At 42.1% G+C, this 19,104-nt stretch overlaps 2 protein-coding genes across 2 annotated transcripts in view; one reads left to right on the forward strand and one right to left on the reverse strand.

Moving 5' to 3' along the window:
- The window catches only part of GNB4 (G protein subunit beta 4), a 55,696-nt gene extending 41,559 nt beyond the window's left edge, over positions 1 to 14,137 (reverse strand). Inside the window, exon 1 of the mRNA XM_020980746.2 lies at positions 14,053 to 14,137. The gene's annotated coding sequence lies outside the window, so the exon portion shown is untranslated. The remainder of the gene's footprint in view (positions 1 to 14,052) is intronic.
- On the forward strand, positions 9,322 to 16,361 carry LOC144454859 (uncharacterized). Its single transcript, XM_078147653.1, has 4 exons — positions 9,322 to 9,353; positions 11,335 to 11,345; positions 13,829 to 14,459; positions 14,650 to 16,361. The coding sequence occupies exons 1-3, from the start codon at positions 9,322 to 9,324 to the stop codon at positions 14,383 to 14,385; spliced, it is 600 nt and encodes a 199-aa protein (XP_078003779.1). The 3' UTR covers positions 14,386 to 14,459; positions 14,650 to 16,361.
- The last annotated feature ends 2,743 nt before the right edge of the window (positions 16,362 to 19,104 follow it).

The following is a 19,104-nucleotide window of genomic DNA, read 5'->3' on the forward strand; positions in this document are numbered from 1 at the left end:
AATCTAGGCAAGAGGTAATAAGGCCTGAGCTAAGGTGGCAGCTGTGTGACTAGAGAAAAGGGGTCTTACTGTGAGATGTTGAGGAGCTAAAAATGGTAATATTTATTAACTGACTGGATATTGGAGGCAGAGAGAGTGAGAAGTCCAGGATAATGCCGAAATTACAAATCCTAGGCGCTGGACGAATGGTGGGGCACATGACAGAAATAGGAAAGTCTGGAAGAGGGGAGCATTTAGGGGGAAAGATAATGAGTTCATTTTTAGATGTCTCTAGGGTATCCACTGGACATAAAATGTCCAATAGGCAACTGGTGAAGCTCAGGTCAAAGATAAAAAGAAAGCCCCCCCCCACACACACACCACCATGTACCAAAATATTTATAACAGCATATATAATAGTAAAGAACTGGAAAAAAAAATATGTCCATCAACTAAGGAATGGCTAAACAAATCATGGTTTGTTCATGAACATAGTGCAATGTTACGATAGTGTAAGAAATGATGAGTTAGTATGAGAAACGTGTGAACTGATGCAGAATGAAATAAACAGAACCAGGAAAACTATATATACAATGACAACAACAATGTAAAGCAAAAGAACAAAAAAAAAGAAAAAGAAAAACAAACTGAACTGTATAAATTACAATGGCCCTGGAAAAGAAATGATAAAACACCTCTCCTTCCTTTGTTTGCTGGGGGGAGGGGAGGACTGGAGTGGAGAGACTATGGGTAGAGAGACACTGCCTAGACTGTCAGACTTGGCAGCATACCAGTTAGTTTTACTGAACTGTTTTTTCCTTTTTTTATTCTTTGTTAGAAGGGATGGCTTGCTTGGTAAAAGAATGGAGAGTGTAGGGGTGTAGTTGGAAATGTAGGTGACGTAAAGACAAAAAAAAGCAATAAAATTTTCAAAAAGAGCTTAGTTGATGATGTTGTGACGTGAAGGAACTGATACCCTGTCCAACTACTACATTGGCACTGCCAAGATATTAAAATTATAAGAACCTCTTTGACTTAAATAATCTATGAAAGTTTAATGAAAAAACAGAAAGGATACACAGTTTGATAAAGTGTTAGGTTGATTTTGTTCCACCAAAGCACCCTTCCTGATGATGCAGAACATCATTCTGGTCTATTTGGCTCAAACATACAATGAGGTGCTACTTTCAGGGAAATCTATGAGATTCCCAGGTAGCTTCTCAGTACCCTATGACTGGTACTTTAGAGACTACATATTGAATACAGTTTAGAGTATTTTCCTAACTTGACATTTACTTGTCTTTTTTATGCTACTAATATGGAATAAAAGTCAGTTTGGCGTTTTATGACCTGGGAAAGCTTAAAGACATCTGTAAATCTAGTTCTTCTCTCCCTCTCCTTCCCTGTTATTTCACTAAGAATAGTCTCAACACTGATCCCTAGGGAACCCTATTGCTAAAATTTGTCCATCTATTTATTCATCTCTATTCTCTTTAACTCATCTATAAACTACTAATAACTTCTCTTTGTTAAACAATTAGTTGGAATCATATTTAGAAGTGGAAGGGATCTTGGAGGTCGCCAAGTCCAAATCCCTTGATTTTACAGATGAGGAAACTGAGGTACAGAGACGTTAGACTTGCCCAGCATCATACAATTAGTGTCAGAGAGAGATTCTTCCTGACCAAGTCCAGCATTCTATCCACTATAGTATCTAGTATTCTAATTCCTCAGTTGCAGAGAATGAAGAGGTAAACAAATTCTATGAAAAATTCAATTAACTTCCTCCAAATTAAATCAACATATACTTTGATACTTGGAGACTTCAATGAAAAAGGTAGGACTAGATAAAGATGGCAAAAAAATGTTGAAAAATATAGTGGTGTTACATTAAAGAATGAGGGAGGCATGCTCCTAAAGCATCATACATTATGAGTACCTTCTTCAAGAAAAGAACTGGTTTGCATTGGATATGGGAAGCAAAAAGCACAAAAAATGAAACTGATATTTTGCCACATAGGAAACCACTTGTTACTGATATGCCTGTGTACAGATCAGCAACTTGTTAGAAGAAAGATCAAAATTTGTATAACGTTAAAGAACAAAATGGGGGAGGGGAATACTCCAACTTGACCTATTTAAACAAGTTATTGATGCCAAAAAAAAAGGGGGGGAGGGAGGTTAAATGGTATAAGACAGAGACACCAATTATGGCAATTTCATACAGAACTTTAGCCAACGAAACACACTGAAATGAAACCAAAATAAAAAATTGTCTTGATCAACAAACACTTGGATGTCCTTGCCAAGTGAAGAGACATGGAAGCCAAGGGCCACACAAGTTTGGAATATCCTCATTTGTACAATCCTTTAGAGTAAAATACCAGAAGATTATGAGCAGTATAGCCTCACAAAACAGTAAAAAAAACAACCTACAAGAAAAAGGAAAGTTTAAAGAAAGAATAGGGGAGAGGCTGAACTAAACAATATCACTCAAAGGGTATTAAGGATGAAACTATAAGGAACAGACCAAAGACAGAAAACATATGTAAAAATAAGAGAACCTTTCCAGCCTCAAGGACTATGGAGGCATTACATTTCTGCGTGTTTACAGAAGAGAATGTAAGCTCCTCAAGTGCAGGGACTGTTCATTTGCGTCTTTGTATCCTTGGCATTTAGCATAGTGTGTGGCATACAGTAGGCATTTAATAAATGGTGAAACCGCACTGAAAAGAGAACAAAGTTGGGAAACAGTAGTTTGATTATACCAATAGCAGCCAGATTAGATAAACTGTACACAGAGAAGATGCATATGTTGGCAGCAAGTTTATTATGAGGTCATTTCTCAAAGCATGTGAAAAGGAAGGTACCAAAGTCATGGGAAAATGCCAGACCTTACTATTACCCATAAAAGGCAACTGAGAGACGTCAATAACTAGGAAGCCACATGCCTATTTTCCCAACTATAAAAATGGTTTCAAATAATGTATGCACACATAAGGCATTCTTGATGAGGATATCTGAAAGGAACTGGCAAGTTTTTTTCCCCCCAAGTAATATTCTACAGCAGATGACAGCTTTATCATCACACAACTGCCTGAAAGATGTAGAGAATTTAAGTTCCTACCACGCTTATTTCTGGCTGAACATAAAAAACTTTTTTAACTCAGTAAAGCAAAATACGGTCTTAAACACTCTCCAACCACAAAGCGTATAGCTCGTGCCAATGTCAAAATGATACAAGATTCTTTGAAAGACAGAACTGAGATAAGTTTGATAAGCCTCTGATCACCAAGAATATGTGATGGTGAAATCTTCTACATGCTGTTCTTTTTATTGTGCTGAATATATCAAGTTCAGGGACGTCGCACAGCCTCCTGAATATTACCAACAGTTGCTCAAAAAGTTTAACCAAATGCACGGAAAAAAAAAATCAAGCGGATGAAGATTCATCAACAAGCATTTATTAAGTACTTACTATATGCCAGGAATGTGCCTAGACATTTGGATGAACAACCTAGAGAGCTAATCTATCATCATCTTAGTTATCATTTATATACTGCCTACCATGTGCTAAATACTGTGTTAAGATTATCTCATTTGATTCTCACAACAACCCTGGGAGGGAGGCACTATTATTACCATCTCTATTTTACAGATGAGGAAACTGAGGCAAACAGGTGAAGTGATTTGCTTAGAGTCACACAGTAAGAATCTAAGACCAGGCCCAGTGCTTTAAGATGGAGAGTCACCTAAGGGGCAGCAGTGAGGTACTGCATGAGTATAAGGAGGATGACGACGTATAACAAACAAGGAATTATGAAGAAGTTGAAACAAGTATGTCATTAAAGAAATATATGAGTGAAAAGGCTGGCTATTCAAGTGGTGAGAGCCAGGGGATAATAACCAATAACAGTCTGTGTGCTCCACTGGTTTTGCTGTGACACCAAGAGAATACGAGGAAGGCTACTATGGCCAAGAGGAGGACGTGTCTGAGGTTCCGTTAGGCAGTGTAGTGGACAGAGCATCTAACTGGGAATCAGGAAACCCTGAGCCCCAATCTTGCTTTAGATGCTTACTCGCTGTGCTTCAGCTTCCTTTTCTCTGAAATGGGGATAAGTAATAGCATCTACCACCTCAAGGTTGTTGTGAGGAAAAACCGAGATGCTTTATGTAAAGAGTTACATGAATGTTCTCTATGATTGTTCGCACAGGAGGGGCAAGCATAGATGGTCTCACAATCTGTGATGGTGTGATGAAGACACAGATCCATTTTCCACCAATAGCTCTGCTTGACTTCAATTCCATTCAACAACGTTCCCCTCGGTCCCACCCCCACTTTTCAGCTCCCTTCTGTGTGTTGTCTTCACCCATCTGATTTCAAGTTCCTTAAGGGCAGGGACTCTCTCTTTTTCTTATACCCCTAGGGCTTAGCACAGTGCCTGGGCACATAGTAGGCTCTTAGTAAACATTACTTAATTGAGCAGTATCATGCTACCCAGAAACCTACATTTTCAGATAAGAATTCTAGAACATCTAACAAGATTATCTAAAATCTTTTTGTTTACCACAAATGAACATGCCACAAACACAAGAAAACACATGAATTTTCAAGGAATTATAGAATTAGAGAGTTGAAAGAATTTGTAGTACTGAACTTGTACTAAGGAGGCTTGTTCTGATACTAAGTAGTTATACGGTCTTGGGCAAGCCACCCCAGCTACACAGATCTCAATTCAACTGTCTCACTGTAAATTAAAGGAGTTGGACCAAAGCTGTTTCCAGCTATAAAAAGAATTTAATGAACTCTAAATCATCAAGTGATTCCCCACATTACAGAAACTGAAGAAGTCCTCCCTAAAGTCTTTATGTTTGACTCTATCAGTCTACTTGATACTTTCTCAAACAAAAATATCCTCACTAAAATCCTAAGCTAAATTAGCAAAGAAAAGTTAGTGGTAAACCACTAGCCACATGGGTGGGTGCAGCTAAAAATCAGAAAAGACACCAAACACTAAAGTAGTAAGGAAGCACATTCTTTGAGACTGAATGGTCAAGGCACTTGACTCTGACAGATTTATTAAAAGTTGTAAGGTTTTAAAAACTAATCACTAAAATGGGCAAAATATTGCTTCCTGTGGTACTATCCCAGGGTGAAGCAAATTGTCTGAGGCACCTGAAGAAGTCTGCACTAATTTCCATCAATGAATCAAATCAATCAATAAACATTTATTAAGTACCTACTACTGTCCGGCAATGTGCTCAATGTGTTAAGCATCTGGGATACAAAAGCAGGTAAAAGACAGGCTTGTCGCTCAAGGAGCTCACAATCTAATGAGGGAGACAACATGCAAACCAATATATACAAATTATATACTGGATAAGCAGGAAATAATTAACAAAAGGAAGGCACTAACATTAAGAAAGGTTGGGAAAGGGTTCCTGTAGAAGATGGAATTTTACAACCCCCCCCCCAAAAGAAGAAGATGGAATTTTAGTTGAGACCTACAGAAAGCCAGAAAAGTCAGTGAGTGGAATTGAGGAGGGAGAGCATTCTAGGCATGGAGGACTGCCAGAGAAAATGCCCAGAACTGAGAGATGTCTTGTACATGGAACATGGAACAGCCAGGCGTTATCACTGGACTGAAGAGTACAAGAAAGGGAGTAAGGCTTAAGGAGAATGGAAAGGTAGAAGAAGCCTAGCTTCTAAAGGGCTCTAAATGCCAAACACAGGATTTTGTATTTGATCCTAGAGGCAATAGAGGACCACTGGAGTTTGAATAGGGGTTGGACCTGCACTTTAAGAAAATCACTTTCATGTCTGAATGAAGGATGGAACAGCATGGGGAGAGACTTGTGGCAGGCTGACTCAGCAGCAGGCCACTCCAATGGTCCAGGTGTAAGGTCATAAGGGTCTGCACCACAGTAGTGTCAGTGTCACAGAAGAGGAGGGAGCTTATTAGAGACACTGCAAAGGTGAAATTTGCAGGCCCTGGATAAAGTCGGTATGTGGGGTGAGAGTAAGTGAGGAATTCAGGATCACTCACTGTAAGAGACCAGAAGGATAGTGTTGTTCTCTCCAGCAATAGAGCAGTCAAGGGGGGTGGGTGGAGAGGGAGTAATGACCACTTAGGGGGAAGACAGTTGTTTTGGACATGTTTAGTTTAAGATGTCTACTGAACATCCAGTTAGAGGTAACTGAAAGGCAGATGAAGATGTAAGATTGGAAGTGAGCAGAGAGGTCGGGGCAAGATAGGTAGATTTGAAAATCATCAACATAGAGATGGTAATTAAATCCACAGAAGCTGATGAGATCACCATAGAGGGTGAAGAGAAAAAGGCCCAGAACAAAACCCTGAGGGACACCTACGGTTAGAGGCCATGATCTGGATGAGGATAGAGAGCAGCAGTGGTCAGAGGTAGGAGAACCAGGAGAGGGGTGCCCGGAAAACCTAGAAAAGAGGGTATCAAGGAGGAAAGGGCCAGCAGTATTAAGAGCTTGAGTGAAGAGCTGCAGAGAGATCAAGGAGAATGAGGATTGAGAATGAGTACTTTGAAGAGTTCTGACAACTTATACAACAGAGTATTTTAATATGGTAAGACCCAAACCATGGGATTATAGATCTAGAAAGGGCTCAAAGATTAAATGGGAAACAAGTTTCTATGATATGTAATGAGTACACCCAAATAAAGTAGGGGGTGGGGGAGAGAAATACAAGAATATACTACAAGTACTATTCTAAAATGACTTATGTTTCCTACTTCAAAATAAATGCAACCATTTCTTCATTTTAGATATCTCGGGAGAAAATCATCTTTATAGAAGTAAACTGGAAGTACTGGTACTGGGGAAAATCTACTTTATTGGTTAATCTACATGATGTTAGAGTCTTATTATATGTAATTGTGCTCCAGAAAACAGGTTCTATCATATAAAAAACTGTGTTAGTAATAGGGTTCTACTGCATTCTACAATATTATTAAGAATATTATTTGTTCTGGGAGGGGAATTTGGTTGAATGATAAAACACTCCATATTAAAGGCAGATTTAAGCAGCAATTACTGCATGTAGTGAGAATATTTTATGAGGCTAAATTCACTTTTTTTTTAAAGGAGACCTATATTCCAAATCTGACTTCCTTTTTCTTCTTTCTTATTTACACTATGATTAATTTTGAAGTGTTGTCTAAAACAAAATGAATTACTGAATTCTTGATTATCATTATGTGTTCTGTAACCTATCTTGCTTCTTATTTTTATTCCATTTTTTTCCTTTCCCTTAGGTCATTTTGTTGCTTGTTATTATTACCTCCGCCAGAGGGCAGACAAATGAAATAAGAGGTTAGGAAACTCAACAATGGTACTTGTTAACTTCCTGAAAAGTTTTAACAGCTTCCCCTCTCCCCATATTCAGTATTAAACGGTGGGCTAGACAGGATCTTCTGGAACCAGTCTACTGGAATTGAAGCAAATGTGCTACAATACAACCACGCCAGCCTTATGAGTGGGCAGAACAGAAAGCCAACCACTTAGGCAACATAACTGGAAAGGACCAAAATATTCTCCCAAAATATTTCTTCATCTGCTTATCATCATGCCAGACTGCCACACTGAATATCCCTTGCTTTAGGATATTTTGTTACTAAAATACTTTAAAGGGGCAGCTAGGTGGCACAGTGAATAGAGCACCAGCCCTGAAGTCAGGAGGACCTGAGTTCAAATCCAGCCTCAGACCAAATACTTGACACTTACTAGCTGTGTGACCCTGGGCAAGTCACTTAACCCCAACTGCCTAAAGCCCTATTATTATTGGAGGGCTATTAATCCATTATGCTCTGTTAATATCTTTAAAAAAATTTTTATGAATGTGTTTTAATGAATTAAGTTTCTCTGATTACCTAGGTCATCAACAAGCATGCCTAAGGGGGGAGAGACACAGGAGAGGTATATTTTGACGAGGGGAAGAAAAAAAAGAAATGTCAGAGTACACAGCTTGGTAGAAGCTCTGAGATATGAAGATTTAACAAGTGAGTATTTGTGCCTTTGCAAAATATACCGTACAGAGAAACGAAACTCTTGTTGAAAACAAACTTCACCATTTTGCTTAGGCCGAACTGAATACAGCTGCTCAGCACTGGACAAATAGCTACTGTATGGATAGTAAAATAGGGTCAGACAAAACAGCAACAAACTTCAGAGAATTCTATGAATACTGGTAAACATCAGCAGACCCATGAAGAATGTAACAAAAAATGAGATTAAGTGTTTAAATTCATTAAGCAGCAAGACAAAGCGGTGAAGCCTCAAACAACAAGGGATGCAGCCACCAGTGAAGGAGCAGTCTTCACCATGCATACACTGCAGGAAGGACTGCTGGCCTTTTCAGTAACTAGCATAGATAACATTAAGCCAGAAGCAATGTCATTGTTGGCAATTTTGGGACATCTAATACAGAGTGAGATACTTGTGCTATTCATGCTATTTCCCGGTTAACAGAGACACACTGCTTTCTTTTCCTTTCAAACAGTAAAAGCAATAAACAGTGCTTTATATGCAAGGTGAGGCAACATAAGGAACAAAACTGTAAGGTCCAGGTCCAATAGCTGGGTTCTGGTGCCAGCTTTGCCAATAACTAGCTGTGTTAGCCTTGGACATGCCCCTTAGTCTCACCAGACCTCAGGTTTTTTTATCTACAAATGAGAGGAATGGATTAGATATTCTCTAAGTTTCCTTGTGTCTCTAAACTTTGATGATAGTACTGATACCACTGAAAAAACCAAACAGTTACCTACTAGCTACTTTGGATACAAAGATGGAAACAGAAGTCCCTGCCCTCAAGGAACTAACATTTTATACAGGTGCACAAGGCATAAACACACACACACACACACACACACACACACTCATTGACTACAACTCTCCAGTATCATGCATTTGATGAACACTGCTATGTAAAGTAATACAGTAAGAAAATTTATTCTAGGCTCAACAGCAAAAGATTCTTACAGAAACATTTCATTTTTTCAACACAATTTGCAACCATGCAAAAACAATGTAGCCAATACTTAGTTCAGCACTAATTCTACTAACTTTTCAATTGGTTCAAATGCCTATTCAAAAAAAAAAAGAAAACTCTGATACACCTTAAACTTACAGCACAACCCAGTCATATTAATAAAATCAATTCCACAGATTTAAAAAGAAAAAAAGGTATCTATTAGTGGTCCTAGGCATAAGAATTTATCTATATTTATGTCACTACCAACTTTACAGATGTATACATAATTTTTTAAAAAGGTAACCAATGTAGGACATTAAAGCATAAATACTACTTTATCACGATGGCTAAACTTATGATTATTCTGAGCATTAGGTACCAGTGGAAGTTTCTTATTCCTCTTTAAATTGATCTCCAAATGAACTGCACTAGGAGAAAACAAGTGCTTATGGAAAACCAAGATTTTTGGTCTAAGTCTGCACAAAGGCCTCCGTTAATTGATGAAAAATAAAATTCCAAGACTCTAGGAGTAGTGAGGGGGGAAAGTATCACCTAAAACCACAACTCAATTGTGCAAGGCAGAATTTCTCCACTCTAGTTGGAATGAACAAGGCTGAACTCCCACACAAAAGAGTTATTTTTAAAGCAAAATTTGAAAATATGTCTTGTCAAAGGGCCTAAAAGCACAGGGATTACATTTTAGAGTTGTACATAATTTTAAGTATCAGGAAAACAGCCCCCAAAGTATGTTTTCTCTACAAATATGACTTCTACCAGATTGGAAAGGAGGAAGTAACTATCTCAATCTCAGTTCACAAGACTGGGAAGATAAGGTTGAGAGCCGAATTAAAAAAGGGAATCATGTACTGATTATCATTTGGGGCCTAAAGTATTTCTAAATCCAAAGGCATCTTGGCAGAATGCAGATTTAACAGGGGGAGAAAAAATCCAACCCTTTCTTCATTTACTTAAAAAAAAAAAGATCCACATTGGCAAAGGCTTGCCTCCACATTAGCACAAGTAAAAACCTGTTTGCTTTCGATGTAACTCCTTGTCTCTGAATCAGTGAATTGCAAACTGTAAGGTAATGATGTATTTATCAGGGAGGTGGAAAAATGTTCAGTCATAAAAAGAAAAAAAGGAAGGAAAATAACTCCTCTCTTCAATAAATTATTTCTCCATTTACAAACAACCTTTTAAATGCAGTAACATTTCCACAGAACTGTATTTATGTTGTTTCTCCAGACCGGGGTTCTCTAGACCCTTGGCTGTCTGGTGAAGCCTTCTCAGAATAATTTCTTAAATGTAAAAAACAAAGGAAATTGATTATACTGAAAGAGTCACCAAAATTTTTTTTTAAAATAAGTCCATGGATCCCAGGCTAAGAACCTAATGTTCTTAAGGACACAATGTAATGTACAAAAATTACCATTTAAGAAATACTTTGATGTGATATCACTGACATCAGTATTAATTATCCATCTAGAACTTAATGTCTGTTGAATTGTACACACGATCTTTTGTGTGACTTACTAATGTCATTTCCCTTCTCCCACCTCCTAAGTTTTATTTTCAACAAATTGTTGTTCAGTCATTTCAGTCGTATCTAACTCTTCACTATTCCATTTTGGGCTTCTCTTGGTAAAGATACTGGAGTGGTTTGCCATTTCCTTCTCCAGCTCATCTTACAGATGAGGAAACTGAGGTAAACAGGGTAAAGTGACTTCCCCAGGGTCACACAGCTAGTGTCTGAGGCTGGATTTGAACTCATGAAGACCAGCCTTCCTGATTCCATGCCCAGTGCTCTATCTATTGCACCACCTAGCTGCCCTTTAAAAAATTAAACAAATAATCATTACTTCAAAAGATTCAAGGACAATCTAATGGTAATTAGAGGATACTGGTGCTAGATTGGTCTCTAAGGAAAGATGAGTGGTCTTGGACACAAAGGAAGTAAACAGCACTCAAATCTAAGGATTGCTTTACTACATATACATACACAAAGACAAAGACTCTCTCTCTCTCTCTCTCTCTCTCTCATTATCCTGGAGAATAGGATCACTTGTAAGGCCAAAGCACAAACTTCCAGATAATATTCCCAAAGCAATAAACCAAAGATACAACCGGGAGGGGGGGGAAACAGAGAGAGGGGAGAGAGGGAAGAGGAGGGGAGACAGGATAGCATGGTATAATGGAAAAAATATAACTTTAGTATCAGAAATTTTGAGTTCAAATACTAGCTCTGCTACTGTGTGACTTGGACCTCTCTGATCCTGTTTCCTTATCTGTAAGAGAATAGGTATGGACTTGATTATTTCTAAACTCTAAATCTGTGATACTGCTTTTCTCACACCAGGATAGCAGAAGGTAGGAAATACAGCAAAAACCCAAGTTCTAATCTCAAGATGCAAGTTGAATATAACACCCCTTAAACACAAACAAAAAGGAAGTCAACATATGAAAGGAGAAGGGAAGCCAGAGAATCCCAGGATTTAGAGGTAGAAAGAAACCTAGCGACCACATGTAATCCAACCCTCTATGTTACAGATGAGGTAACTGAGACCCAGTGAGCAAAAATAACTTGTCCAAGGTCTCACAGCTAATTGGAGACAAAGCCAGGAATAGAACCCAGTCTATTGTTCTTTCTACTACACAATGGAGATGAGCTGGATCCATGTACCGATACGTTCAAATGCAGACTCATAGATAGAATCATCATCTTGTCCAACTGTTACTTTATACATGAAGAAGATGAGGACTAGAGAGGTGCAGACCTCCTTGCAGGAGGCATAACTTTCCTCCCTCCCGCTCCATCAGAGGTTAGGAAGGAAAAGCCACGAGGGCATTGCAGGGAAAAGGAGGAAGCCCAGCACATAGAGGGAAGGGGAAAGGCACTAGAAAAGGAGGTTTTAGTACAAAGCAAACTCAATTACAAGTCAATAGGATAATATGGCAGGGGGGAAAACCCTAATGCAACCTTAGGTTTTATTAACAGGATAGTATCTATGATTAGGGAAGTGATGATACTCCCGACTGAACACCATCCAGACCACATGTTCAGTTCTGGGCGCCTCATTTCGAGATGGCCTTTGATAAACTTTGATAAAATGTCCAGAGGAGGACAACCAAAGCCCTGGAGATCATGTCAGCTCTGGATCTGTTGCATGACTGGGGATGTTTAGCTTAGAGTAGAAACAACAGAGAAGCAAATCAAGTCTACTATCTGGTGTGCCAAGCACAGTGCTAAGTGATAGGGTTAAAAAGAAAAGTAAAACAGTGTATGTATATGTGTGTGTGTGTATGTGTGTGTGTGTGTCCGTCTTTCAGGAACCTTACACTTTAGTGCCTGAGACAACACAGAAAGAAGCAGGTTTAGACTTGTTGTAAGGAAAAAACAAACAAACTAGGTTCCTCAACTGATCCCAAAGTGGAACTGACTTCATTAAGGGGCTAATCCTCCCCAGAGGTCATCAAGCAAAAGCTGAAGAACCACTTGTGGGGAGTTGGGCCAGGGAGTTTAGCTCTCACTAAAGCAGAGGCATCTCAGCAGCATGGCATGGCCTCACCGAGGGCCTTTTACCTCCCAGGACCTCAGTTTTTTCATAGGTAAATGACGGAGCTGGAGTAAAAGACCTCTGAGGTTCATAAGATCATAGATCTACACCTGGAAGGAGCAAGAGAAGCCACCTACTCCACCCCCATCCCCTCAATTTTACAGATGAGGAAACTGAAGCCTAGTGATTTGTCAAGTGTGAAGGTGGGATTAGAACCAAGGTCCTCTATTCCCAGGACCAGTGCTCTTCCAGTGAGTCTACTGGATGGCCTCCAAAAGGCAGGGAATAAGCATTTATTAAGCACTCATTTATTAAGCTCCTACTATGTGCCAGGCACCATGCTAAGTGCCTTACAAATATGGTATCAGTTGATCTTCACAACAATCCTGGGAGGTAGATGCTATTATTATCTCTATTTTACAGTTGAGTAAACTGAGGCAGGCAGAGGTTATGTGACTTGGTCACACAGCTAGCAAGCCCGGATTTGGGGCTGGATTTGAACTAGGGGCTTTCTGACTCCAGGCCCAGCCCTTCACCCACTCTGGCACCACCCAGCTGCCTGAGGTCCCTCCAAGTTCTAAAGCTATGATCCATCCCATGGCCCTAAGGGTTGAACTGTTTCCAAGGCCTCTAAAGGCCCTTCTTTCTTCTCAGAATCACAGAATTGGGAAAACTTCGGGTGGAAGAGGAGGAGGAAGAAAAGGGATAGAAAAGGGAAGGAGAGAAAAAGGAAGGGAAAGGAAAGAGAAGGAAGGAGAGGGAAGAGAAAGGGGAGGAAGAAGAGAAAAAGGGAGGGGAGGGAGACAGAAGGGAAAAGGAAGAGGAGAAGAAGGAGAAAAGAAGGGAAAGAAAGGGAGAAGGAAACAGGGGAGGAGAAAAGGAAGGAGAGAAGGAAGGGGAGAAAGGTGAAAGAAGGAAGTGCAGAAAAGAGAAAATAAAAAGAAGAAAGAGAACGGAGGAGGAAAGCAAGAGGGAAGAAGAGGAGAGGGGAAGAAGATGAGAGGAGAGGAAAAAGTGGATGAAGGAGAGGGGGGAACAGGAAGGGAGGAGGAGGAAGGGAAAAAGGGAAGAGGACGAGGAGGGAGGCAGGAGGAAAAGGAGGAAGAAGGGGAGGGAGGAGAAAGGAGGAGAAGAGGAAAAAGGAGGAAGGAGAAAAGGGAGGAGAGGGGAGAACGAAGGGGAGGGGAAGAAAAGGAGGAAGGGGAGAAGGGAAGAGTAGGGGAGGAGAGGAGAAGAAAGGGAAAGAGAAGACGTGCAGGGGAGGGGCAGGACCAGGGGCAGGGAGGGGGCACGCAGGGCAGGACAGGACAGCGCAGGGCAGGACAGGGCAGCGCAGGACAGGGCAGGGCAGCGCAGGACAGGGCAGGGCACAGCAGGGCAGGACTGGGCAGGACAGTACAGGGCAGGGCAGCGCAGGGCAGGATTGGGCAGCGCAGGGCAGGGCAGGACAGTACAGGACAGGGCAGGGCAGGGCAGTCCCGCGCAGCGCGGGCCGGGCCCTTCCCCTCCCGCCGCCTTACCTGCCGGGGCCGCGCGGCTCCTCCTCGGGCCGCCTGCCCGCCGAGCGGCCTCTAGCAGCGGCTCGGGCTCGGGCTCGCGCGCTCGCGGCTCATAGCCCCGGGGCCGGAGGCCCGGACAGCCCGGCCACACCCAGAGCGGCGCGGCCGCCTCAGCCGCCTCGGCTGCCGAGAGCCCGCGCCCCACCCGGGCCGAGGGTCCTGAGCCTTGGCCGCCGCCGCCGAGCCTCGTCCTCTTCCCTCGCCGCTGCAGCCTTCTTCCCGGCCGCCGCCGCCGAGTTCCGCACCGCTCCCGTCGGGCTCCCGCAGCCGAACCAGCAGCAAGCAGCTAGCTAAGGAGGGAGTGCCCCGATGCCGCCGCGGGGGGCCGCTCAGGCACCGCCCTCTCCCCCCGCCCCCGCGCCGCAATGGTACGGCCCCCCAGCCAGGCCCCCGGCGGACCGACCCACTGCGACCAGAAAAGGGGGGAGGACGGGGAAGGAGCACGGCGCATGCGCCAGAGGCGGCTGCGGCCCGGCCGGCTTCCTATTTTCCCACTGGGGGCTAGAAGGGCGGGGATGGGGGAGGGTCGTTCCCAGCCCCTTTTGGTTTTCTCTGCAGCCGCTGCAGAGCAGGGCTCCGGGAGCCTGGTGTAGAGAGCCCTAAAGACCTTGGGACACCCGAAGGTTCGCCTCCGTCCCGTGGCCATCGACGAAGGGGAGAGTGCAAGCTCCTTGAGGGCAGGCCTCGACTCCTGGGCGCCTGGCACCGTGCAAGCTCTCGGTGACCCGGACCACCGCCCTGGTGCAGGCCTGCCTGCAGTCCCACCTGCTTCGAGGCTCTCCCCACTTCCATCCATCCCCCATTTAGCCACTAAAGTGACTTTCCTAGAGCACAGATCTGACTACGTCTCCCGCTACTCCATAAACTCCCTATCGCCTCCAGGAGCGATTGCAAAATGCTCGGTTTGGCATTCAAAGCCCTTCCTAACCTGTCTCCAGTCTTCCTACACCCGACTCCCCAGCAGGAAAAATCCGATCCGGTGATCCACCGGCCTTGTGGCTGTTTCCACAAACAAGACTCCATCCCTCGGTTCCGTTCATTCTGGCTGTCCCCCGTACCCGGAATGATCTCTCCTTCCCTTCCTCTGACTACTGTCTTCCCTGGTTTTCTCTAAATCCCTACTAAAATCTCACCTTACACAGGAAGCCTTTCCTAAACCCTCTTAATCACAATGCTTCCCGTCTGTTTATTATTTCCTATTTATTCTGCATTTATATCACCTTATATAGATTTGTTTACATGATGTCTCCTCCATTGGACTGTTAGCTCCTCGAGGGCAGGGACTGTCTTGCCTCTTTTTGTATCTCCATCGCTTTACACCACGCCTGGCACTCAGTAGGTGCTTAATACATGTTTATTGAGTGATTGATCAAGGCACATGAGGCTTCCGATGCTCCTTGGGCCATACCCTGTGCTAACCTCTGATCAGTAAGTCTTTCAACAAGCATTTATTGAGCAGCTACTACTAGTGCCAGGCACTGTCTCATGCTCAGGGAAAGAAAAGGCAAAAAATATTCTTATGTACAATGTCTGTAAAGACAAGATACATTCAAGATAAATTGGAGGTAATCAACAGAAAGCACCAGCATGAAGGGGGTGATACAAAGACAAAAGAAAAAGAAAAATAAACACTTGAGGCAATTGGAGTTAAGTGACTTGCCCAGGGGTCATACAGCTAGTGTCTGAGGTTGGATTTGAACTCAAGTCCTCATGACCTCATGTTAAGTTCAGGTTGCTCCTGAACTTAACAATTTATTGAGGAAGATTGCTGTATACCTCTAAAGACTTGCCGGTCTCATTGATATAAGGAACTGCTTGGTGAGGAACTTCCTATATGCCAGTTCGTATTGGTGCCTTCTCTATTGTTTATACTCAGGAGAGCTGACTAGAGCAGGGAGAGAGGTTAATATGCCCAAGGTCCCACTGCTACTGTGTGCCCTCCAGAAGCAGAACTTGAACCCAGCTCCCTCATCTGTCTTTTCATTGGTACCTTGCCTCTTGTCTATGCAGATAAACATATTTAAAAAAATCTTTCTAGACTATAAAATGCAGAGAAGGCCAAATCTCCATTTGCTAGGGTTTAGCTCCTCGTGAGAAACTCCCTACACACTGTTGAAATCACAAGTCCAGTAAAAATATATATTTATAGTAAGTGCATAATAACTGCCTAATATGTGTAACGTATACCTCCCAAAACTGCCTTGCCATTACTTAGTACTTGGTGCTTCGCAAACAGTAGTTACTTAATAAATGTCAATTGATTAACTTGAGCAAGCTACTTCATTTTCTGGACTTTGATTTTTACCATTTGTAAAATGGGACTGGGTAGCAGAGACCACTTCTGGGTCCTTCAATTCTGTAATAGTAAGTAGTAAGCTAGAGTAAGCTGGAACCCAGTTTGCTTCCACTTCTCAGTTTCTGATCCAGTATGTTGTAGTTTTCTCAAGCTTCCCTGTTGCCTACCACGTAATTCTGCCCTACAGCCTCGAGAACATAGCTCCGTGTACTGCCATAGAAAAATTACATGCATATTGCCCAAGGAGGGTTGCAAATGCTTGCCACCTCCACTGCTAGCTGAATCCAGTTATTTTAGATTTGTGTATCCAACTAAAACCCCAATAAATGCACCCATTGCATTGGCTCACTCTGAAACCTATGCAGCAGAAAAGAGCAGTTTCCCTCCCTTTCCCCCCTTCTTCTTTCCTCCCTCCCTTTCTTGGGAGCTAATGCGATATGATGGACGGTTGCTATAGCATTAGATCTCTGACGTTAAACAGTTTTAAAGAAACAACACTGAATTGTGAACTCAGCTGAGGAGTTAGCACACTGAAGCCTCTTTGTTGGGAAAAAAGAGAGAGATTTGAATAATATCATTTCAAGGCTGGAATACTCCCACAGCGTTCCAGGCTGTCATTTGGATAGACATTCACCTGCAAGAAATTAAGAAAGACTTTGAAAAAGATGCTAGTTCTTATGCTTTCCTAGGAAGCAGAAAAGAGAAGGAAAGGGGAAAAAGAAAAGAGAAAGAGAAGGAAGAGAATGGAGGAGGAGGAGGAACAGGAGGGGACACTTGGGGATCAGTCTAGGGAGGCTAGATTAGGGGAATTTAATGGTCCTGAAGAAATTGGGCCCCTCTCCCTCCCCCATTAGATTTTGAGCTGCTGAGAGCTGAGATTGTTGTTTGCCTTTCTTTTTATCCTCAGTGCTTCCCACAGCTGACACACAGTTAAGTTAGCCCTTAATAATAAATACTTGTTGACCATAAGATCCTTGGATAGAATGCTGGCTCCTTGAGGGCAGGGAATGTTTAATTTTTGTCTTTGTATCCCACTGAGCTTGGAACATAGTAGATACTTATGATATATACATACATACCTATGTGTGTGTGTGTGTGTGTGTGTGTGTATACATTTCCCCTCAACCTCATTTACACCAAAGAGACCCTCAGAAAATGCCATAGGTTTGATTAGGATAAGAATGTCATGGGGCAGCTACATGGTGCAGTGCATAGAGCACCGGCTCTGGAGTCAGGAGGGCCTGAGTGCAAATCCGACTTCAGACACTTGACACTTATTAGCTGTGTGACCCTGGGCAAGTCCCTTAACCCCATTGGCTAGATGGGAGAGGAAAAAAAAAAGGATAAGGGTGTCATGTGTTTGAGAGACCTCCAGGAAAATCAAACTGAGAGAATCCGCATTCATCAGAGATCAGCAATTCCTGACATGAGATGGGGGAGGAGGGAAGGGGGTTAGAGTTTTTCGGAAGATTATCACCTAGCTTTTCTCTTTTGATTCCTATCCCCTTAAAACAGATTGCATTTAAAGGCATCATCAACCTAAAAGCATAAAAAGGATTTTGCTGTTACTGCTTCAGACCTTGAGAATAAATAATGCAAAGCAAACACTTCTATATCTCTTTGACTAATAAATGATCTGGGCAGAGAAACTGCTGAATGGATAAAGTCCAAGTACCAAAGGGGTGAATTTTAATTATCACCACAACTATTCCCCTTCCAAGAACATCATTCATCATATTGGTGTTTTGCTTCATCTGCTGCCATATCATTCTGCCACCAATGCTGGTTAAAGCATAAAGCCATACTGCAAATCTGAAAGTGGAATGATGAACAGAATTTCATTACCAGAAACCACTTGCTAAGCACCCAAGATTGCATCTAAGCCATTTAGCAATTATGGATTGTGCTGAAAGACAACAGAAATTATAAAAGAGGAAAAACACAAAGCATAATTAAAAAATTTTAAACCTGCTGTACTTTGGAATTGGTAAATGTAATAGGGTATTTTTATTCCACTATTTATGATTTTCTTTTTATCCCCAGCACATAGCACAGTGCCTAGCACACAGTAGGTGCTTAATAAATGCTTATTGTCTGACTGATTTTCCCCTGTTCACTAAATATTTTTCTCTCTGAATGTAATGTACTAATAGTAATATTCAGAAATTCTGCACATCCCACAAACAAATCATGGATAATAAGGGTGGACAATTGATGCTAGCGATGGCAAGGACCATCACCAACAAAACTTCCACCCCCATTTTCAGCCTTAGAGTATCAGGAACAGGCTCATGCTTCCATCTTCTGAGACGGAACTGCTGAAACTGGCCCCTTTAGTCTTTCCCACAGGGTGTCCCTGATGCATATCGTCATCTTCATTACCAACCAACTATGAAAATTAAAAATGAAAGTTCTTAACAGTGTCATGGTTTTGTTGCTACCCATTGATGAGACTGCTTAGGTATTTTTTGGAATTCAGAGGAAGCAGCCACTTAATCCATCCCTGTAAGAAGTGTTTATTGGTCTTTGTTAATTCTCAGAAGACAGACATACTCAGCACACAACAGTGATCTGGAAGCTATCCCCTTGCACACACATTCACAACGTACTCTTTTTGTCATATCTTCTTACTGCTTTGGTCTTTGAAGCTTCCCTCTATTTTCAAGGTCTGACATCCTATAATTCTAGTCATGACTTCCATAATCCACAGTATTGTT

The sequence above is a fragment of the Phascolarctos cinereus genome, unplaced genomic scaffold (assembly GCF_003287225.1).
Source record: "Phascolarctos cinereus isolate Bilbo 61053 unplaced genomic scaffold, phaCin_HiC Scaffold_7;HRSCAF=346, whole genome shotgun sequence".
Lineage (NCBI taxonomy): Eukaryota > Metazoa > Chordata > Mammalia > Diprotodontia > Phascolarctidae > Phascolarctos > Phascolarctos cinereus.

What these genes read in the sequence shown, in the direction of transcription:
- LOC144454859 (XM_078147653.1), top strand. Translation starts at nt 9,322, where the DNA reads ATGGCTAAACTTATGATTATTCTGAGCATTAG.